Source organism: Panthera onca, chromosome F2 (assembly GCF_046562875.1).
Source record: "Panthera onca isolate mPanOnc1 chromosome F2, mPanOnc1 haplotype 2, whole genome shotgun sequence".
Lineage (NCBI taxonomy): Eukaryota > Metazoa > Chordata > Mammalia > Carnivora > Felidae > Panthera > Panthera onca.
The window spans coordinates 28,448,716-28,473,479 of NC_138356.1; the positions used below are offsets into that span (position 1 = coordinate 28,448,716).

At 37.3% G+C, this 24,764-nt stretch overlaps 1 protein-coding gene and 1 pseudogene across 3 annotated transcripts in view; both read left to right on the plus strand.

The window, feature by feature from the left end:
* LOC132664216 (uncharacterized) overlaps positions 1-24,764 on the plus strand; it is a 493,245-nt gene that overhangs the window by 366,726 nt on the left and 101,755 nt on the right. The window contains exons 1-3 of one of the 3 annotated variants that reach the window (XR_013553546.2): positions 11,566-11,829; positions 12,124-12,225; positions 15,407-15,475. Coding sequence is in view for 1 of the 3 variants with exons in the window: in XM_078441793.2 (XP_078297919.2) it covers positions 15,407-15,475 (69 nt within the window). In the remaining 2 variants the exon portion in view is untranslated. Of the gene's footprint in view, positions 1-11,565; positions 12,226-15,406; positions 15,476-24,764 lie in introns of those variants that run through there. The other 2 variants (XR_013553545.2, XM_078441793.2) reach the window with 2 other exon arrangements.
* On the plus strand, positions 8,006-8,132 carry LOC132664900 (U4 spliceosomal RNA; annotated as a pseudogene).

A 24,764-nucleotide genomic window follows, 5' to 3' on the forward strand; every position in this document is an offset into this window, starting at 1 on the left:
ATCTATTTTTATATTTATGATTTTGTACTTAATTGATAATTTTATTCACAGTAGGGACTGTTTCTTCCTTTTTTGTTCACTTCTAAATGGCCAGTGCCTTGAATGGGTGTGATACTTGGTGGGCATTCTACTCATTGAATTACTGAATGAATGAATAGATACGTTAAATTTCAACCTGCGAAAGCAATAAATAATACTTACAATCACAGTTTTGACTAAAAATATTTTCAATAGTATGTAACGAGCGTCCCTTATGCAGACAGTTCAGTAAAGCAACAAAATTTGATGTAATGCTGTTTTGCTCATTTCTATTTCTTGCAATGCTTTGTCTGAGAAGTCTAAGTGATGATACAAGCCATCAGTGTTTCTGGAATTGCAGGCATTGTGAACTTGGTGTATCTAGAACAAATCTTGATTTAACAAATCTAAAATATTCCCTTTTTAGGCCTCCAAAGTATAAATTAAGCTTCTAATAAATCATCTTTCTTATTTAGCCAGGTTTAAAAATCACACTCAACCAGATTCTGATTTTTGAATCCCATTTTCTTATCCTTATAATTGTTTAGTAAACTTCTAAATGATTTAAAAATCCTAGATGGATTTAAGTAATTCTAATTATTTGAATTCACTTTGCAAACATTTCCCAGCCTATGACTTAAAAAATGTTTAATATGTCTTTTTTTAAAGATAGCTATTAACTTAGCTGAAATATTCTCAACACACTTCATTATGTACAAAAGCTTCAAAAGTGTTCTGAATAAAAATGACTTGCTAAGATTCAGTAATGTATTATCTCATATTTACATAATTCATTAATAGATTTACATATAACTATCAAATAATTGTTCTGGTTATGCTTAGAATTTAAAATTTTTCTTGTCTTTCAGATAATACAAAATAATTTCCAATGTAATTCTCTCAGTATTTGTCTTATCTGATTATATGCATGTATAGTTGACATTTTTTGAATATTAATCATACTTGGAAAGAGCAAAAAATAGATTCTTTTTCATTCTAGGTATTCCTGGCTTCTGGGTAATTATTGAACAGAATGATTTTTTTTTTCTCAAATTTACCACATAAAGGAAGATCTTCCATGTTTTCCTTCCAATCAAGATTCTAAGTATATCGCTATCAGCAACTCTAGTATAACATTGCTTTTATGTTTCACATAAATTCTGTTTTTAAAAAATGATGGTTCTGATGTTTGTGAAGATCAGCCCATCCTGGTTCTTCAGTAAGGCAATGTGATGAGTGGTCCTGGCCTTCTGAAATGCCAACAAACACCTGTGAAATGAATTATGTTGGAATTCCAGGCATTTCAGGTGGTATCCTGAGAATATGCACCAACAGGGCACGTTGAGAATATGTGCCAACAGGGCAAGAAGAATAGAATCTGTAGAACTGTCTTCATGCTTATCTGAGGACCATAAATCCCCACTTGCTATGCCCTGTCCTCCCATAAAGATAAGCATGAGAGAGGCATGTGAGTCCCCATTTATGTCTAAATCTATGGGTTTCCCAATCACCAAATGCCATGAGATAATTGTTCTTTATTTATCACTGCAGACTTTTATGATTAGACACCTCTTCTGCCTCTGACAGATACACTGCAGCAGCTACTTGCAAGTTCATTTTTAAATGGCAAATGTCTGTGCAGAGCTAGATTTACTGGGAAACAAAATTAAAACTTTTATTAAAAACTGCCTATGTGGCAGAATTTAATTTAATGGGTAAATGTAGCATTAAGCTTTTTTTTCAAAGCCTCTGAGGAAACATATTTGTCTCCCCTAAATAAGGTATTCTCATTAACATTCCTGTGATATTAGCTAATAACAGGTGACTATAGGACTTCTTTTGGAATAGAAAAAAAGCAAATCACAATAGCTAACATGGCCTACAACCTTTTGAAAATAAATACTTCTCAATATATCATTAAATATTCAAAATTATTTGACAAATAATTTTCCTTTAAAAAAATGACACAATTTTCAAGGTTTTCTCATGGCCTGGTCATCTGATGATCCTACTAAATTAAGACTCACCTTAGTCGTCAGAGAATTATTATTTTGGCATCATGATACATAGTAATATAACGATATATATCGCTTTCCCTGTATATTTTCTTTCTTATTTCTGAAATTAGACTTTAGAAACCAGCTTATATGATTCTGTTTATATTTTTAGGCTATTAATTAGACAAAATATTGATAAAGAAGGGAATTTCTGGTAAAGGAAAGAGATATTTCTTCCACACACATGCTTTTTATCTTAAGACCCTTAACTGTAAATTTTTCTTCTGCTCAACAAATGTGTTGTCATCTGCCTTGATGGCCTTGCCCAACTAAGGCACGCCCTAGTGAAGTGGTCTGAGTCATTAGTGGCATGTGGGTTTCCATTACTCGAATTAGTGACTCAAATGGAACGTCTTGCATAGAAAAATAAAGCCCCCCACCCCAAATTCTTCTGCTAATGGCTGTAGGAATTTAATGATTTCACTATGTTCATTATCACTGCCATTGTAAAGCACCAGTATCCCAGCAGCAAACCAAGAGAAGACTGTAACATGAGATCATAATTTCTAGCATAAATCAATCAGATCAAAAGAGGTTGGAGAGGAATGCAAAAAGTATTCTTGGAATATGTTCAAAATCCAATCATGACCAGTAATGCTCTGATTTACAGCATCTCCTGTCTGCTTGCTCTCTCATTTAAATGACCTATGCTTCCTTTTTAGAGTAAATGCTGGAAAGATTTCAAATAGGACAACATTCAACAGGAAGGAAGACATAAACAAAACCCAAATGGGTACTTGACAACCTTAATGCCTAAGCAACGTGGGTCAGAGTTCACTAGGTTATTTAATCCAGCCATGCAAACTGGTTTATGTCTAGGGTCTGAAATAAATCAAATTGATCCTAAAGAAAATGGGACATTGGCTCTAAAAACAAATCTCCCCTTATTCCCTGGAATATGGAAGTTCATTCAGACTCTAGGACTTTGCATTCTCTGTTCTTTTTGCCTGGAATGCCTTTCCTTATAATTTCTCACTCATAATTCAAGCATCAGTGCAAATGTTGGCATCCCTAAGAAATGTTCTCTGACTGAAGCCCCTCATTCATTTGTCTCTGTTTTACTTTTTCCATAACAGTTCCTACTGCAAGAAATTATCTTAAGTATTGATTTACTTGATTTTTTGTTTATTATCAGTCTCCCTTTCCTCACCAGAATATACATTCTGTGAAGACAGGTACCTTTATCTGTTTTGCTCATCATTGTTTCCCAATGCTTTGAAGAGTGCCTGAAATGGAGGCACTAAATAAGAGTGTGTATAATAAATGAATGAGAAAGAACGAGTATCTAGAGACAAAACTCCGTTACTTCCATCCTAGTGTATTTGGCACTGAGTGAATGAAAGGCTGAAGTCATTCATTTGGTTTCTATGAAAAAAAAAGCATTACTTTAAAATGAAATATGATAATTATCAAAAGAATAAATTGTAGTAAAATGGGTAATATGGATAAAACTTGTTAACTATTACCATCCTGGAAGTTATTGTGATCATTTGTGATGCTGGGCTCAGTACAACATCAATAAAATGGGTCTCCTGAGTTCCAGGACTAGGTTGGCTTGCGTGTATTAACAACATCAAGAAATTCTGTGAATTTCTGTCAATATTTCACAGAAAGGCTGGTTTTCTTTCCATGCTTGGCTCTCTGGGAGGCAGGAGGCAATATCGCATGGTGATTAGGTGTTGGACACTAGATTTAGTGGTCATGGTTTATTCCAGCTCTCTAGAAAAATGACTTTGTGAGTTACTTTACCTCCCCAAGTTTCTTTTTTCATCTGTAATCATACAATACATACTTATGTCTTAGTCTTCTTGGTGCACTATAACAAAATAACCACAGACCGAGTGCCTTAAATAAGAAAGATTAATTTCAAACAGTCTCAAGGCTGGGAAATCCAAGATCAGACTGTCAGCATGGTCATATTCAAGGTGAGGGTTCTCTCTCTGGCTTACAGTCATCTTCTGGCTGTGGCTTTAAATGGCAAAGAGACAGAAGATTGGAAGCAATCTTTCTGACCTCTTTATCTAAGGGCACTAACCCTACCATGAGGACTACCCCCTCATCATCTCATCTAAACCTAATACCACCTAAAGTCCCCACTTCCGATACCATCAAATTGGGGGTTAGGGCTTCGACATATGAATTTTGGAGGAACACACTCAGCCCATAACATCTCATGAATGTGTTATGAGCTTACATAAAATAACACATGTGCAGTGTTTAGGGCATTTTGAGTATATTATAAGCACTCTAAAAGTGTTAGCATCTACTAGTAAAACACATAGAATGCTAATACGTTTTATACAGGATTCATAGAGAGTTTCTGAAGTAAAATGTAGATAGAAAGCTTATATGTTACATGTGAATTTTATTTCAGTTCAGGAAAAAATATGGTGATCCTATCACTTCACTTTCTGATTAAGATTCAGTTCATTTCAGGTGGTGAAACACATCATTTGGTTTACATTTACTAGCCAAGGACGATAAGGATGTGGTCTGCTTTAGGGCCAAAGCAAGGGTTGTGGAAGGACAAATGGTAATCACCAGCTCTGGCTGGAGTTGCTTTGATTAACTCCCTGTGAGCTCAATAGACCGAAAAAAAGCTTTTAAAAATGGTGCTTTTGAAACCAATTCACACATTTTGGTTAATGATCACCAGCAGAGATGATGCAGAACAAAATACCCTCAGGGAACCCTGGTAATTTTTCAGTGGATGCTCAAGAATTGACACGAAGAAAGCACTAGACAAAATTATGTGAAAGTACTAAATGACAGTTAGAATCCACGACTTGAGAGGAAAAAATACCCACGTAAATATATGTCCCAAACTGGGAGAAAATCAGTATAAGAAGCCATGTGTTATCCCTTGATATTGACACATATAACTAGAGGGAAGTCCCCTCACTTCCCAGAGCCACGGTTCCTAGAACTAACTTTGTAAGTATTCAAATAATATAGGGACACCTGCGTGGCTCAGTAGGTTGAGCTTCAACTCTTGATTTCTGCTCAGGTCATGATCCCAGAGTCGTGGGATCAAGCCCTGCACTGGGCTCTGCACTGAGGGTGAGGCCTGCTTAAGATTCCCTTTTTGTCTCTCTCTGCCCCTCTACCACACTCACACTCTCTCTTTCAAAAATAAAAGTAAATAGGGGTACTTGGGTAGCTCAGTTGGCTAAGTGTCTGACTCTTGATTTCAGCTCAAGTGCTGATCTCATGGTTCGTGGGATCAAGCCCTGCATGGGGCTCTGTGCTGACAGTGTGGAGCTTGGGATTCTCTCTCTCCCTCTCTCTCTGCTCCTTCTCAGCTCTCACTCTGTCTCCCTCTCTCTGTCTCTCTCAAAATATTTTTTAATTAAAAAAAAATAAATAAAATAAAAGTAAATAAATAAGTAAATATTCAAATAGCATAGAAAGCATACTGTTGAGATATAAGGACTCAAAATGGAAAAATTAGTAATGACCCCAATTTTGTTTATATATTTCTATTTTTAAAACCTGGAAAATACAGCAGCATGCTAAACAAGAGGTCCTGGTATGATAATAGAAGCGAGTTTATTCCCTACTTTGTTAGGAAACATATGATTTGCTAATGAACATGTACTATTTTTATGATGAAAAAATTGCAAACTTTATTATAAAATTTTACAGCAACTTCATAAGTCAGGTAAAACAATGCTTATTTAAAGAATTTTTCAGTATTGGTATACTGTATCACAAGGAACTGTTTTCTCTTCATTGTTATCTGTGATGGTCACATCTAGATCATAAACTCCAAATTAGTAAAGGCAAAGGTTAGTCAAGCTGGCTCTATGATATTTGAGCTGTACGACATTTGTCCAATTTTATGACCTCTCTGTTTCCAGTTTTTTTCACGTATAAAATAATAACAATTATACTGCCTACCTCAAAGAGTTGTTTCAAAAGACGGTAATAAGATCGCCTATTCCATTGGGTCACCAATTTGGTGAAGGATTTAGACTGAGACTAACACATAGTGAAAACTATTTAAATGTTATATGATGATACTGATGATGATGGTGGTGGTGGTGGTGGTGATTGCCTAGGGACTAATGTCATGGTCCTCAAAAAGTTAGACAAAGTCCTGCTGTTTTGAATTACTTTTGTGATCTTAAATTATGTAACCACTTAAGATTGAGTACATACCCTTATCTACTAGAAGGGAACGATGATAGCAACCACTTGGCATCTTGTGAGAGTTAAGTGTGAATGTGCATGTATGGTGTGATTAATATGCAATCTGCCAAGCCCCTTCACATTCGGAGCAAAAGGATACCATCAGAGTTGGTATAATTCCTACAGGGTAGCATCATGCTTACCCAGTGTAGTTTCTCCTGTGTTACAAACTGAGATTGGGTTTAGTATAATTATGATGGGATTTATTTTTCTAAAAGGATCAAAGACAAGGTCATACTGATAGAATCTTCCCTCCCTAATACAAATGCAGAGTGTACCATTTTTGAGCAAACATGATACAGTCTTGGTGAAATATACCAACATCCTGGAGATTTGGTAAGAAAGTTAGCCATGGCTAATTTGAAAGGAATTCCAGTTTGAGCTAGAACCAAACCTTCAGATCTTCTAGAAAGCCCACGGCATTGTACAGAGCTTGTGATAAAGCCTAAGAGACCTTTTTTTTTTTTTTAATTTATATATTTATTTTGAAAGAGAGAAAGAGAATGTGAGTGAGCAGGGGTGGGCAGAGAGAGAAGGAGAGAGAAAACCCCCAGCAGGCTCCAAGCCATCGGTGCAGAACCCAAGGTAGGGCTCAATCCTACAAACTGCAAGATTACGACCTGAGCTGAAATCAAGAGTTGGACACTTGACTGTCTGAGACACCCAAGCGCCCACTGAGGAGACCTTCTTAAGGTGCTCCTCTTACAGTGCCCCTGTAGTGTCCACAGTACTGAAATGGACCAAGAGGATGAATCTTTAATTCATGTGGAGAGGAATGAAGTTTCCAAGGAAGCAGGAAGAGATACCAAACTGAGGGATTTTGAGAGAAGGATGTATGTTGGTAAAAGAGAAACTTGGAAGAGAAAGACAATGAGGATAAAGGAAGCAGACATTTCTTTTTGGAATGACTTCTTGATCATGAACCAGGCAGTACCTACCCAAGAAAAGTGCACTCTTTACCCCAATAATCATATGTTGAAATACCTATCGTGGACAGATAGACATATATAGAAGAATATAGAAGACATATATAAAAACACGTAAGAGTTTTCACTGCCACATTGTTGTAAGAGTAGAACAAGGAAATGGTTTTCATTTCTACTAAGAGGACAATAGTTAGGGAAGCTAAGAATATTGACAGTATGGAATTCAGCAATCAGACAACAAAAAGACATAAAACACATCCAAATTGACAAGGAAGAAGTCAAACTTTCACTATTTGCAGATGACATGATACTTTATATAGAAAACCCAAAAGACTCCACCAAAAAATTGCTAGAATTGATCCCCAAATTCAGTAAAGTTGCAGAATACAAAATCAATACGGAAATCTGTTGCATTTCTGTACATCAATAGTGAAGCAGCATAAAAATATATCAAAGAATTGATCCCACTTACAATTGCACCAAAACCCATAAGATACCAAGGAATAAACCTAACCAAAGAGGTAAAAGATTTGTACTCTGAAAATTATAAAACACTTATGAAAGAAGTTGAAGATGACACAAAGAAATAGAATATTTAGAAATTTAAAAAATGCATTAACCTGAAAAAAATCTTAGCAAGCAAAATGCAACCATTAAAATCATTTTGGTGAAGAATGATTAATGATATGAAAAATATATACATGTATAAATATATATGTATGCATATATATGCAGAAAAGTAATAAACAGAATTACACGATACAGTATAATCTCAGCGACATAATTTTTAAATTGCATAGAAAAGAAGAACCAAGCTTTGTGCAGTGGCAGAATCATAGCCAATGAGGTTTATCTGAGACGCGATTATTGCTAATAGAAAAAAAGAACCAAAACATAATACCCATTAACAATGTTGCTTATGTTGCCTCCCAGTGAGGAGTTGTTGATTGATTTTTCTGCTCATTTACCCTGCTGAACCTCTGCTCTAAAAGATGCAGACCTCATAGGTGATTAAAGGCACAGAAGCGATCTTCATGGAAAGTGCCAAGAATGTTCAACATCCATATCAACTATACAAGGCAGTTCTTCTGACCCTGACCATGGTTCTTCTTCATATTGTTGCTGAAGTCAAGACAATGCTGTATTTTAGAGTTTAGAGGAGAAGCGATATGTTACCAGTATCCAGAGGTATTTTCCTGAGCATCCCTTCATGGTGGAGCTGATTAGACTGTTGTGGCTCCACCTCTAATTACTGGCTGCATTTTGTGAAGATTAATTGATATGTCATTAGCAGGGAGAGAAATAGACTGGAGCATGTACAGTTCCACTGTAGTTGGAAATTACTTCTGGAGTGAAGATGCCACTGAATATTTGATCCTTCTTTCCTTGTTTTATCTCTCAATAAAGTCTAGAAAACTTTGGAGTTTCTTTTGAATATTCCAACTTAATTATTTTTATTTATATTCATTAACTTTTATGCCTTTGCCATCTCCAATAATTCTTGTTATTAAATCCCTCCAACCCCCTCTGCCCTCACTCGAAACTCTTGGACCTACCCCCAGTAAGGAGTGAGACAGGAAGTCAGCATACACATTTTCATTTTTTCCCATTTCATGCCAAGAGCATGCTTCACTTCAATAATCAAGAAAACAGGTGATACATAGTCAACAAAACAATCACAAAGTAAAATTCTAAAAACATAAGGTGACTGAAGGTTTTCCTCAGAATTAGAAAGAAATATATTTTTATATATACATAAAATATAAACAGACTTTTATACCCAGATATGTTAACTTGGAATATGCCTGGAGTCAAACAGAAATTTTAAAAAACTCATTCTAAGTTCTTTCACTTACATGTCCAACTGAATGCATTTTGAAGTAATTTTTCATTGACAACTGACTTTCTATGTAATTCCTGAGTCTATTAACTAGGGCTAAGCAGAGATTTTTTAAAAATGCTATTGAATCCACTTACCTTATTCAAAGATGCCAAAAGCAGAGTCTACAGGTTTACAGGAATTACTTATCTGTATGCAATAATCATGAAAAATTCTCCCTGAACCCAATAAAATATTTATTAATAGAATCATAAAGTCATTGTTTTATTTCTAAATTCAATTGAGGACTCAGTGGAAAATTTTTAGCATTCTTGTTATTTTCTTACTATTTCAGAAAACAACTATATTTTTATATCTCCCTCCTGCCCTTGATCTTTCTTGTAATCATAACATGTTGCAGAAAGCTTTCTTAGCATCTCACAGCTCATAAGGCAACTTTTAGGAGGAGGAAAAAGAATGTTCCTTGTTGTAACAATTTCAGGGACATTCTTGTCATTTCCAGATAGAATTTTTGATAAACCATAAAACATTTTCTAACTGAATTTCAGTTGTTCATCTTCTTCCAATCGTGTTGCCCAACACCTACTTAAATGTCTGTTATTTTACTTCTAAAACAATCGACATTTTATATTTTGGTACTTTAGTTTGTGCCTTCAAATGAAATTGAATTCTCTAAGGACTGTCCAGGGACATAGCTACTTCCTCTCAATTTCCTAAATGTTCTGTGTATTCTAGTCCCTGTAACAGATTTTATATTTATATCACTACACTGAATAGTTCTTCTCAAACTTGTGTATAGATTATGTGTCTACTGGGGAATAAATTCACTGCATTGAAGCAAATACCAGGTAATACCGTCTATTTAACATTCTAAAAATGCTTAGGGACATGTTAAATGAAGTTCTATAGAACAGCGATCGTATATTGCCTATTAGGGTAGAGTTTAAGAGCTAATTACATATTCATCCATGCTTAGTTACTGAACCATAGAAACACCTAAATAAGCAGTTTGGAGTTATCCAGTGTGAAATAGATGTCCTATTAAGACTAATTCAAAGCATAGCAAAAAAAAAAAAAAAAGGCTTTCTTAAAAGTAAAGGTAAAATAGAAGCAAATATTTTCTTTTAATGGCTAATGGAGCCAAATGCAGTTAAGCTACCAAGTGCAGCATGTTCTCTGCTAACTGTTGTGTTTTCCTGTTCACCAGAAAATTATACATCAAATTAGAGATTATTGTTAGGAATTTACATACCACCTGTTTTTATTTCCATTAACATTTCCTTTTAAACATTTTCTTTATACCTTCAGTCCTTATTACAGAAGCATTAATGTTTCTACCTTTTAGAAACTTGAAAGTAATGTAATTAGGAATCCTATTATTCCACCCCCAATGCTTCTTGGGGAGTGTTACCCACACTCATGAGCGTTCCTAATGCAGCATTGTCATTTATAAAACAAGGAGACTCAGTGTTTTATTTGGCTGTCTTTGTTTGAGAAGTTTTGTGTAGGGTATCATGGTCTAAGTGCAAAGTTTACTCCCCGGTCATTAGCTCTGATTATTAGCTCTGAGTGGACAGAACTGTATTACTTAAATTAGTGATTGTACAGTTTCTAGGGCAAAGCCCTGACTTCAATTGTTTAACCGATATCCCTCAACCACTCACCGTTTTCCTGAGGTTAGAAGAGATATTCATAGCAAAGTGTCTTTGATGCAGTAGCTATGAATATAGAGAAAAGGAAAAGTGCATGCCCAATGATAGTAGGAGATGATCATCTTAATTAACGTTCCAGCTTTGCCATTCACCAGTGCCACCACCGATACTCATGATCTTCAGGAGCACGCTGAAATTCTCCGGACCTCAATGACTCATTTTTATTGTATTTTATAGAAGCACCATGTCTATAACAGGTTAGAATAAAAAGAAACTCTCCCTAGGTTATTATTTGAGAAACAATATTACCTACATTATCATCAAGTTTCTTTGAGTAACCTCATTGTCCTCATTCTACCCAGTAACCAACAGGGCTGAAGTATTAGTGCTCATAATTATATTAAACCTGAGAAGAAAGATTTCTGCAGAGACCCACAGCCCCTCTTAATTGCAAAACCACCCATAGATTCTCAGTTGCCTTAAGAAGTGAAGAGAGCTGGTCAGTGGGAGGGCACAGAATGTTCCTGTTCAGATCCCCTCCACATTGGTCATCAGTGTGGATTTCTTAATTCATCTTATCCTGTACACCAGTCAGAAAGCCAAGCAAAAGTTAATAAAATTAATCTGAATAGCAACTATACTCACACTGTAACATGGATGTGCAAAGAGAATCTGCCTTCATTCCTTGGGACTAACTAATCTTATCTTCCTCAAAAGCCCTGAACCTTGGGTAGTAAAGGAAGAAGATCGCCTTTAATTAGCGCAGTACAGCCTGATGCAATAATGTAATGCTTTTAAACAAAATATGCAGCCACTCAGGTTTTACATCTCTTTCTCCTGGTGGAGGTTGTGGCTCACATGACCTCATAAGTAAAGGAAATCTTGCATCCTCCTGTTGTCCTCTGATTCCTTTGGTTTCCATGGTGATGTTTTGTTCCGCTGGTTGCTGCTCATCTGGGAGACAGCCGGCGGCTTCTGTCAGCTCCTGGTTCTCTTGTGGTGGTGAGGAACTGAAGGCCTGACCCCAGCAAGCATGGCCTGTCCACATTCCTGGCCCCAGGCCTTACTTTAAACCCCCAGCAGTTCTGAGGAAATCAATATTTTTTTATGTCTGTTACTCATTCTTAACACATCAGTGTGAGAAGGTACGGAGCTCTGCGCTAAGAGGAGAGTGAAGACCTTTTCATTATATGAAAAAGCCTTCAAGTCTATTGTCAAATATTGCAAAACCTGTGTTGAATGTTTTTCAACCTCATTGTGGCAATTTATTTCCACTCTTGTGCCCACCTCATCGCCTCAGACCAATGGGATGCCTCAGGCTAGTCAAAGAAAATGGCAAATAGCGGAAAAGCAAAAGACCTATTCATATTTTACTTACAAATATGAAAATAACTGAAAAGCTTAAAAGAAATGCAAGATATTTCATCTCTCTTTTTCAGTTCATTTCTTGAGTAGCCCACTCAAGAAAGCGAAAGGACGAGGGGAAGAGACTGAAGAGTCCCTAGGAGCTGGAAAGTTATTGAATCAGTGTGACCAGGAGAGTAAGTCATCCACAGCTCTGTAATTTGGGATTGTAAAAGTAAACTTCCAATCCACCCAAACTTCCCCATATCCCTAAGATTGTTTTTTCAAACTATTTGTGAGAATCCCTGTTCTGTACAGTGGTAAACAAACAAACAAACAAATAAACACAACTTCAAATTAAACGTGATTCTGATTTTCTAGAAAATTGTAGAGATCATAACATGAGAAAATGTGTGTGTGTGTGTGTGTGTGTGTGTGTGTGTGTACCATTCTCTTTCTCTACTGAACATTCTATGCAGCTATACTTTTCCCGAATGAACTGTGGCATTTGAGAGCACTTGCTCATTCTTTGTATCTTTTATTTCCTCTATATTTCCTCTGTGTCTTTCTCTCCCGGAAAGTCATATAAATCTGTTTTTTTCAATACCTTTTTAAAAAGATTTTGTCAAAATATGTTTTAAGAGGAAAACCTGTATTATATCTTTTTATTTTCTAGATGTACATTTAAGTTGATGTTTCTCTTATAGTAAGCTTCCACCCCTGGGAGTAAGGTAATAAATGTCCTAAATGTGTCCCAACTTGCCCTAAGCCTCTTGCACATAACAATTCTCAGAGAAATGTCAGTGCAATGTTTTCTGCCCCATTGATGGATATTTTTTTTTTCTGGGGCTGCAATAAAAAGCACCACAGAATGGGTGGCCTAAACAACAAGAATTTAATGTCTCACAGTTCTGGAGGCTAGAAGTACAAGCTCAAGTTTTGCTAGAGTTTGTTCCTTCTGCAAATTGTGGGGGGAAATCTGTCCCTTGCTTTTCTCTTACCTTCTTGTGGTTTGCCGGAAATCTTGGGTGGTTGGGTTTTGTTTATTTGTTTTGTGTCGTTTTGTTTTTTGGCTTGTAGATCTCTTCCTGCATCTTCATATGGTATTGTCCCTGCGTATATTTCTCTGTGTCCACACTTCTCCCTTATAAGGAGGATACCCGTCATGTTAGATTAGGGACCACTGTTATGACCTCATCACAACTGATTATATCTGCAATGATTCTGTTTTCCAATAAAGTCACAGTGTGAGGTTTGGGGGTTAGAACGTCAACACATGAATTTGGAGGGGCACAGTTCAATTCATAGCACCGGGCATTCCACGGAGACACACAGTTGGATGGTTCAGGCATTCACCTCAAAGACTGTTTTCAGAAAGAGTTCTTTGTACCATATCCTCTTGCATATAAGCATTTGTGGTGTTCCTGTACTTAACCCAGTTCATGAAAAGGAAGGGGAGTTCTCATCTCCAAAAGCATCTCAGACTCCTTCTTCAAGGTGCTCTGAGCATAAAGACTGGGTAATTACACTATCAATCTCTTTTTATCAAAACTATTTGTAAGCCAAATGCCCTGCGGAAACAGGCATTCACTTCCCTGTTTATACACTGAACTGTCTTTGGAGGGCTTCTTCTAACCAGAGAAACATGTTACTCTGACCAGAAGGAAAGATGATTCTCAGGAGAATGAGTGAGTGCCAGCTAATGTGAGATCTGGGAGCACAGTCCCTAGCTGTAGGTCTGGGACAGAGTGGACTCTCAGTGTTCATTGAGTGACCTTGTTGACTGAATGATGGGTGTAACCAGGCTAAGAACACATGAAATGCAGATCCATGAAGGAGAAATGAGAGCTTCCCCTGTAAAGAGTACAATATATACATAGAGAGAGATCTGCTATGGCCTTTTGATATCACCCTGCCACGATAGACTACTTGGGAGCTGTTCTATTGTCATCTTAGATTTCTTTCAATACCACTGAGTCCTATCCTTGAATTTTACAAATAAAGAAACTAAGTGCCAGAGAGGTTTAAACAAGTGGATTTGCTTACTATTAACATAAAGGTCAGTACTAAAATCTAAGCCTCTGAAAACCCCATCAATTCTTCTATACCAGCAAGTGTCCTGATTTTTTCTCATTCTTCCACCTAGTTTAAGTTGCACAGTTATGGGCACCATTTGGAGCTGTGTCATGACAAAGACTGTCTCTTCTTGACCAAATTTCATATTCTGAGCCATCTTCTAGATCCCTACTGCTGGACTTCCCTGTTCGTCTTTGCATTGCCTGGTCTTAGAAAGAATCCTCCCAAGTTGACTTAGCCAGAATTCCCACCCTTGATATCTGATCGCCATTGATATCTGATCAAATTCTTCATCTCCATCATCCCCCAGATGGCATCTAATCACCTTGGCAGCCTTCAGCAAGAATCCTGTTAGGTCAGTTTACCCAGAATCCCACCTTTACCCCTAATGCCTACTTTTAGTAATTTTCCATCCACTCTACTCCTTGATTAGAAATCTCCACTAGTCCATTCAGGGCTCTGGATTGAGCCCAGTTGTATACTGAGGTCTCTCTTCCTCTAGTGCAATAGTTTCTGATTAAAATCTGCTTCCATCCCTTTAACTACTATCCACCTCTGGTTTTCTCTGACAGTCAGCTTTCTGGAGTTCCTAATGTTATCAGTAAGAGTTATTATTTTTCCGCAGGTGAATGTGTGTGTGTTTTTGCGTGTGTGTATATTTTTTTTATTCTCAGAAATACCTGTATCACCTACAATAAACTTAATCATAAAGCATCTAACTTAACTGGTGAAGTTTATACTACCAGCATACTAGACTCTACAGTCTCTCTTCTTACAATTGTAGTTAGTGCCTTCACTCATTGATAAATTAGATTTGGGTATCTTTTAAGGGGAAGAACTACATATTATTTACCATTGTTATCAAAGGCTGACCCATGGTGATCCCTGAATAAAAATTAGTTGAAAATATAATTAATAAAGTATGGATGAATGGATGTGTAAATGAATGTATACATGAATGATGTTTCTGTTCTTTAATACCAACACACAAATTGAACTACAGTTATTATAACTTTTTATTCAATATCCAAACCACTTCAGAGGGAATAAATGCCACCACATTTAGTTAAAGAGGGTGGATTTTAGAAGAAAATTAATACAGACACGACAGTAAGTAGCCAGCTACATGTCCTGAAAAATCACCTTTTGCTCAGCTATGCCTTCACGTACTACACTTTTCACTACATTCATATGGACTTGGTGTTGAGGGCACGAGCAAGGTTTTATATTCTTACTCATTTCTGTTGTAGCAGAAGTCTTCAAGGACAGTGACATGGCCTTCTCTTTCTGTTGTCTCCATAGCGACAAGAACTCTGCCTCTTGTGTCTGAGATACGCTGTTGACTGGATCTTACATCCAGGGTTTACTCTGGTGAGTAATGCCCTAGCCAAATAGCATGGATCGAGAATGACACATTTTGTCTAGAAGATTTCAGCAAGTATTTTGTGTGATTCCTTGACTTCTGGGCTTTTGTCGATAATTCTGTAATCATGAAGTTTAGGGGCTTTGGCTTCACTCTATAAAGGACAAATCCTATGTAATGACAAATCCTACTGGAGGCTGCAGTATGTGGTAAGCAATTGTCTGCATGTTCTAACTTAAGGAATATTATCCTGTTTCCCTAACACTTTGATTGCTGGAAAATTCCTTCATTTGAATTTAAATGTCTCAGCTAAAAACCCTCTGAAGATAATACAGGCACATAATCAAAAAAATGGGTCACTGTGTAGGTACGATTCTGACTGAATGGAAAGAACAAGGTCAGTGTTCTAATGAAAAGTATTGGGTGGATCACTGCAGTGGGATTAGGCATCCAAGGGCAGCCACAAGATATGGGGTTCTTGGAAAGGGCAGTGGCATCCAAAAATAGAAAAAGTGTGAAAAAAAGACTGATTGGAGGAAGACTATTTTATACTTTTCCTCAAACATAACCTGAGAACTACTAGCTTTCCCATATTCTGGTGAATGATAAGAAAAACACTCATTTTAATCTCTAAAACAACTTGGCAAATGGTTTTCAAGAAGTTCCTTGCATGACCAATGCAGAGAGAAATTGCTTCACAAACTAGGATAGCAGGAACCAAGTTTATGTAATTTTCGTATTCTCCTATACCCACTACCCCATCCCCTGCCAGGGAGAGAGGGAGAGAGGGGGAGAGAGAGAGAGAGAGAGAGAGAGAGAGAGAGAGAGAGAAAATACAGGTATCCATCTCAGGTGTATAAAACCATAGTAAGAGAAAGGAGAAATGAGTATATTATTGTTCCCATTAGGCCTGCTTTCCTATTTCTATTTGGCCCACTCTGATTTTTTATTCCAGTGTTCATGGATAAGAAGGGAGGCAAAATGAGTTCTGCTCTCAAATGTAACTGTGGCCACAATCTATAATGGATCCTGACCATTTCCAAATCTCAGGCTTCAGTGAAGGCAGAGGAGGTGCAGCCTGTGAATAAGAATAAGACTAAGTTAAAAAAAAAATTAAAAAGAAAAAAAAAGAATAAGACTAAATTAAAATCGAGTTTTTTCTACTATCTCCACTGGCTAAATAACTTTGGACTTCTCACAACCGAAGCTGGGTTACTCCAGTTTTCGTACTTCTTAGTCTTACTCTGATACCTGGCCCTGCACCAAGGATGTGCTTCCTTTGCAGTCTCCTCACGTGGTGGTGCTCTCTCTTCCAGTCCTCGAAATCAGGAGGGGTGATCTAGGTCCTTCTCAATCTCGACCACTGTTTCTTGATCATCGCTCCCAACTCTCGAAAGCAATCATTTTTGAGGAATATCTCATCTGGACATACCATCCTTTCCCCCCTCTTTCTTGGTCTCATCTACAGACCTCACTGAACACTCCTCATCCATAGCTGACTCCTACTTCTGCACCTGATGTAGACTTCGTGTTGACTCCATGCTCTACCGTAATCCTGGCAGAATTCAGCCCCCAGGTGACAACCATCCAACTCCCTAGCTTCTAGTTCCTCAAAGGCCTCACAACCAATGGCAGACCTCTACTCCCCTACAGGTGTTCCCTTCCACGGCCTCGCCCTGGTCATCTTCCATACTTGTAACCACTCTAATTCCAAAATATCTTGCTTTGTGATCACAAAATTTTCAGTACCGTCATTTAAAAAAATTACTTCTTTTATGATCCTCTAGCAATCTTTCTCCCAGTCCAGAAGTTATACACAGAATATTTCTTGAGCAAATGGATGAGTGAACAAACCCATGAAATGAATGCAAAAATGCTAGCAACCCAGTTATAATTGAATAGAAAAACTTAAATCTTGCAGTGACTCTGACCCCGAGCAGCTGGCCAGATAGAAGCCTCACTTTTTGCCTTCCAATGTCACTACTAAATACCTGACAACCGAGAATAAGCGAGGGTAGGGACAGATGGCACAGAGAGAATCAGGAAGAGGTCCCATAACCACATTAACACCATAGTAGAATTTTTTATTTGAAACATGAAAATACACCTTCCAACATAGCATTTAATAGTTGAGGAGACAAAAAAAAAATGGATGGATGGATGGATGGACGGAATAAGCTTCTGCTTCTTAATTTTCCCTAATTTATTTTCTCCCCATAGAAGTAAGATGCATAAATCTTTTCCCTTGACCAGGGGTACTTCCAGCAAATGTAGGTTTAACTGAACTGAAGCTGTAGGAGGAATGGAATCTTGTAAGTGTCCAAAAGACTTCCTTTACTGAAATAAACACACACTGTAGCAAATAACTTCAGGATTTCTCTTGGTTCTAGACTGTGAGATCCATTAACTTGGTTGGCTGGGCTTCTGGTCATTTGCACAGTGTTTTAGACTGAGTCTTTTTCCTTCACTTCAGAAAAAAAAAAATCCATGTATCTAAATCTCATGAAACTGGGGCATCTGGGTGGCTCAGTCATTTGAGCGCCCTGACTTTTGATTTGGGCTCAGGTCATGATCCCAGAGCAGTGGGATCAAGTTCTGCATTGGACTACGCCCCAAGTGTGGAATTCTTTGTCTCCCTCTGCCCCTCTCCCCTGCTCACACACACTCTCTCTTTAAAATAAATCTCATGAAACTATTAAAGACTGGTATGAGCACTGGGTGTTGCATGTAAGTGATGAATCACTGACTTCCACTCCTGAAGCCAATACTACGCTGTACATTAACTAACTTGAATTAAAATAAATAAATTTAAAAAATGATAATAATAAATAATTTAAAAAATCAAAGTCACTTGCAGTGTGAATCTTCTCCTGACTCCGCTTTCTCTCTCATTCTTCAAGAAGTTCTTCATAAGTCTTTTATAGGCTTTAAACAATATTACAGTGATGCTTTAATGGTGTAACTAGTTTCCTAAGAAATGGTGAGTTCGTTTCTCAAGGACAGAAGACACATATGTTATCTCTATAATGCAGTAACTAAATGCAACTCAATCATGTTTATGCTATACAATATGGTCTATAATTAATTAATTCAGTGAATATTTATGAAGCACCCACTATATGCCACTTATTATTTGAGGTGCTGGCAATATATCAATGAACAAAGAAGATAAAAATCTCTGTCCCATCGACCTTGTAATTTTTGCATCTTAGAGGAAGAGGGTATGGCAGCCCTGTAGGAATGCCATTCAGATGTCCCTTCAAAGACAGCCTATCGCAAGTATCTGCCATAATAAGCTACTCTAGGCATGGGCTGTTTTTAGCCAATGACTGAACCCAGAGTGGGAACTACAGATGGGCCATTCCAGCCCATAAGAGATGCCATTAATGATTCATCTAGGCTCTGAGGCTCCCCATTGGGTGTCTTGGCCAAGACTTTGTCAGAGCTGTGTTGTAGTCTGAAGCTTTTCCTACCCAATTCTTCTTCACTTCTTTCCTTCCTAAGACAATAGACTTGCATGATGGTCTGAAGGCTCTCCATACCTACACTACTCCTTTCCCTTTAGTTTGAGATGTACTCCCGCCCACCAATAAGTCTCATACACCTCTAATTCTATGTTGGAGTTGGTTACCAGAGGCACAGAACTGGTACAGAAGACAACAAAGATTTTCTAATTTTAATCCTTTAAGTATAAAATGGATTTTTACACTTGTTTTGACTGCCTATGATATGCTTGCTATTGCTTTGTCTTCACTCAAGGTTTTTGGAAGTCCACAAAGTGAGAAGAAAAGGGTTCCTAATATGATTCTCAATAGTTATGCAGACACATTTTAGAAAACAAAGTCAGTATCAGTCCAAATAATGCTTTGCTGAAGCTGGCTAGAACCAGTTCTGTGCTTCTCTTCCAAATTTCACCTTCAGTGACATCACACTGGTAGCTGTAAATCAGCCATGGTGGAAGAATTTACACCACCTAAACTGGCAAATTCTATAACTTGGGGTTGTTTTCATTTTGTGCATCTGTTTTCTCCAGAGCTAGTTTAGCAGCCGATCACTGCTCCCAGACCTAATATCCAGGCATACCTGTCCAGCAGTCCAAAAATAAGAGTATATACTTTTTGAAAGTAAAACAAAGACAGACCCAAGCAAAACTTTGCAAAATGTTCTTGAAAATAAAGCCAAGTTGATTCTTGGTAAAAAAAAAACAAAAAACAAAAAACAAACAAACAAACAAAAAAAACCAGTTTAATAGGTTTCTCTGTTTGTTCCTGCTTTAAATAGTCACATGTCCTGTGTTTTTATGCCTCTTGTTCTCTGCACACTTGTCCCCTTGATAGGACCTTCAGTAGCCTTTTCTGGAAGCAGACCACCACTATTTTGTCCCATTTACCTCACATTAATATGGAGGCTCCATCGCATTATTCTGAGAATATGCTGTTCCAAGAAAATGTTTTTGATTTATTCTTTGTAATTAAATGTATTCCCTTGCCTCCTAATTTGCACTTTGATATACAAAATTTTGATATCCGTGAATAGTATTGTTGCTAAATACTCAAAATATGTCATTCCTGACATCTGTGTAATTAATAAACTTTAAAACATTTGTGATTTTTCAAAATTCATTTCCTATAATTATTTATGCCTTTTCATGATCTTTCATGTTTTAAATTTTTTCATGTATTTTTATTTTTCATGTATTTTTAAAAATTTTATTATTTTTGAGACAGAGAGAGACTGAATGGGGGTTGCAGAGGGAGAGAGAGGGAGACAGAATCTGAAGCAGGCTCCAGACTCTGAGCTGTCAGCACAAAACCTGAAGTGGGGCTCGAACTCACCAACTGGGAGATCATGACCCGAGCCGAAGTCGGACGCTCAACCGACTGAACTACTCAGGCGCCCCTCATGTATTTTTTTTTTATATTATCCCAGAGCTGTACTTCATATCCTCTTTTTCATGATTTTAAACTATCATGAAATGTATTCTGGTGCCCGCTCCCTCCCCCCCCCAGAATGTTTTGCCTGTTTTTCTTCCTTTTCAGTTTGTGCTTTTGGTTTTTATTGTTATATTTTAAAAATGAAACATGTTGTCCTTTGCCCTTACAAAATCATATCAGGAAAAAGCTGGTTTTATTATTTTCTGTAGCCCTAATAAAATAATTTTAGCAATGATAATAAGAAGAGGTAATATACCTCTCCCATGATCTTTATGAATGCATTTAATAGAATGCATTTTTGGCAAAATACTTGTCAACTTCCTTGGAAGAACAGAAGAACCCACTCTTTATTTTTTTTAGTGGCACTAATAAAATAGAAATAATGTTCAGAATACATTTTCTACATGTTTTCAACAAAGCCTAATATTTTTTATTATGTTCATTCAGAAGGATCCAAACAAAGTATTAAATAAAGGGAGAGCAAATGTGTGATCCATATGACTCCAGTCCCTTGTTTCCACACCCAAGGCAAACATCACTCATTGTCATCACTATCCTTTCCAATGAGCAGAGAAGGCCTATAATCCTCTTCATGATTGAAATGTGTTAGGAGATAAAATTATCTTTTTTAACAAAGGTCCTTATTTTTTAAACGTGCATTATAACACTTCTTTAATATTCTCACATGCTTGAAATCCTTCTTGAATTATATAATAGTCTAGAGACTGAACTATTTTTCAATTTCTCCAAGTTCCTAGAGACCCTGGAGTTCCCTGTGTTTTATAGATGTCCTGTAACTTTCTCCTTTCTCTCTGGCTTTCTTCTTGTTCCACCTCCAATATTAAAATATTATGCAGACTTCAAAACAAATTTGAAATTTGAGTTAGAGATGTTTCAGACCACCAGCTGTTCAAGAACACCTTCATAAATATGCCTGAAATATTAATATCAAGAGGTGAAAAGGAAGGGAGCCAACTATTTAGTATCATCAAGCCACGTTCTGTAAAAACAGCCGGTTAATAAGGCATCTTTACAAATGATAGCTCTGGATTCATGGGTGAGGAAAAGCCACCCATTATTTGACTCTGAAGTTTACAGTCCTAAGAGAATACGCTCATAAAAGAATTTCACCAAAAGCTAATATTCTGACATGTCTTGCAACAGTGTATCCAATCATCAGAGTATTTAATCAGTTTTCTTCTGTCCATCTGATGGCCAACCTAGTATCGTAAGAAGACAGAAATTGCTAATATTTGCTCCTATCCTACTATGATAGGCACACCAACAATGTCAATGTAATCATTGGAGATTTTATGAAGTAAAGGAAGAAAGCAACTAAAGCAAAGAGAGATTTAGAAGTGCTGTGATTCCGTCTTGGAAAATAGTAGAAGGGGATACCGGCCAAGAAACGTAGTTGGCCTATAGCATCTGAAAAAGGCAAAAGAATTGATTAACCCCTAGAACCTCCAGAAGGAACACAGCTCTGCCAACACCTTGGTGTTAGCCCGTGGACGTCCATTTCAGACTTCTGACCTCCAGAACTGTGAGATAATAAATGTGTCTTGTTTAAAGTTGTCAGTGACTTCATTGTCACTTTAAAAAAAGTGTTTGCTCTAGTTTGATGTTTATAACTTGGGAGTGCTTTGCAGTTCAACAGTGAGGGTGTTCCACATGAATTTCTACACACAACAAAGCTATCATTAGCGTGCATTTTCAAATAGACTGTTGTAACCCACTCAAATCAGGAGATCCAATGTGCTTTTGTGATAATAATAAATATATGAAGCACTTTAAAACTCACTGTATGTTAAAGCCTAGAATGCTATAGAATTTTTTATATGAGCCTAATGTGCTAGTCCATACAAATGCCATGCAGCTTAGCATTAAGAGGCAGTGTGTTTGGGGACAAACATTGCTCCTAAATTCCTTCAAGTGTGATTTGAAGGGTGTCATGCAAAATTCTCCTTCCTAAATATATCGCCAGGCCAACATAGCAGAGTACTGAAGATGCACGACAGAGAGACTTAAAACCGTATATTGCCAAGGGACCTATTTAAAACAAAAATAATCTTTATAGTAGCATATTTACTCAACTACTCATTCACAAAAGATTTATCGTGCAGCAAATAACATAGTAAAAAAAAAAAGTACAGATATTAGAATCCACAACTGGCTTAAAATTCAGGTTTAGGGGCACTAGGGTGGCTCAGTCGGTTAAGTGTCTGACTCTTGGTTTCGGCTCAGGTCATGATCTCATGGCTTGGGTGGTGAGTTCAAGACCCTCAGCAGGCTCCATGCTCACAGTGCAGAGCCTTCTTGGGATTCTCTCTCTCCCTTTCTCTCTCTTCCTTCCCCCTCTCATTCCCTCTGTCTCTCAAAATCAATAAACTTTAAAAATAAATAAATAGGGGGCGCCTGGGTGGCGCAGTCGGTTAAGCGTCCGACTTCAGCCAGGTCACGATCTCGCGGTCCGTGAGTTCGAGCCCCGCGTCAGGCTCTGGGCTGATGGCTCGGAGCCTGGAGCCTGTTTCCGATTCTGTGTCTCCCTCTCTCTCTGACCCTCCCCCGTTCATGCTCTGTCTCTCTCTGTCCCAAAAAAAATAAATAAAAAACGTTGAAAAAAAAAAAATAAAAATAAAATAAATAAATAAATAAATAAATAAATAGGGGCGCCTGGGTGGCTCAGTCGGTTAAGCGGCCGACTTCGGCTCGCGTCATGATCTCACGGTCCGTGAGTTCGAGCCCCGTGTCAGGCTCTGTGCTGACAGCTCGGAGCCTGGACCCTGTTTCAGATTCTGTGTCTCCCTCTCTCTGACCCTCCCCCGTTCATGCTCTGTCTCTCTCTGTCTCAAAAATAAACGTTAAAAAAATTTTTTTTAAACAAATAAATAAAATTCAGGTTAACTTCTTATGAACTGCTTTTGAACTATTTATGAATATCCTATCACTCTCTCTCACCTCCAGTTTCTTTGTTTGTAAAACGAAGACAGAGGAGAAAAACTATTAAACTGGACTAAGGCACAAATTATTCATTTATGCTCAGTTAATTATTTGACCATTCATTGAAAACTATGAGCTAGTTACTGGAGGGGAAAAAAAAAGATGAACAAAATTTATTTTCTTCCACAGAGACTCACAATGGGCGAGGAGACAGATTTATTAACTAACAATTATAGCAGCAATAAGAAAACCCTCAATACATTTATGTGTAAAGTGTTATGAAAGCAGGTAAGATGCAATGATTTACTAACTCTTGTTGAGAGAAGGGAGAAGTGACAATAAGGATGGGTTTTGAAGGATGACCATGTATTCTAGAGGTAGGGAATTTGAGCAGAGGGAATTACCATACGACTCAGCAATTTCACTCCTACTTATATATTCAAGAGAAATGAAAACGTATGTCCACACCAAAATTTATGTACACAAATGTCATAGCAGCCTTAGTGAGAATAGCCAAAAACTAGAAAGTACTCAAGCACCCATTAACCGAGGAATGGATCAATAAAATGTGGCATCTACATGTGATGGGATATTCAGCCATAAAAAGTACTGATACATGCGACAATATGAAAAGAACTTTGAAAACATTATGTTAAGTGCAAGAAACCATATTCAATTTAGTTAAAGAACACTTCTATGATATGATTACTATTTATATGAAGTGTCCAAAATAGGCAGAGCTAGAGACCAAAGGTAGGTTAGTGGTGGTCTCGGGCTGGGGGTAGGATATTGGTGAGAAATGAAGAGTGATATTTAATGGGAACAGGGTTTCTAGTGCGTGTGATGACAATTTTCTAAAACTATTGTGGAGATGGGTGCATAGGTCTATAAATATACTAAAAGCCATTCACTTGTGTACTTCAAAGGAATGGTATATAAATTGTATCACAATAAAATGGCTACACACACAGAAAGGAACAAAAAGCAATAGGCAACCCAAAATTTCCTCTAAGCTTCCATATGAAATGGTTACCACTAAGATATTTGTCCATTATATTGCAAAATAAATATTCTCAAAATAAACAGACAAACAAAGTTCTGCATGAGAGAGAGGGAGGGGAGAAAGCAGACAGGAGAAAATCTATAGACTGAGATCTTGGAAAAATTGTGAGCAGACGGAGTGTTGATTCGGCCGCCAGAGTGACAAAGCAAATATTCACCCGGCATTTCATTCTCTCAGTTGTGCCATTAACAGTAATACTAAAATAAATACAAGAAATGAGTATTTCAAGAAATGAAAATCTTAGCATGAAGGCGTGATGTGAACAGAACTCCAGGAAACCGAATATCAGCTTTCATAGTAATCTTAACCTTGTCCTGTGAATTAAAAAAGTTAATCAAGAATATCTCAAAACACTTTCCA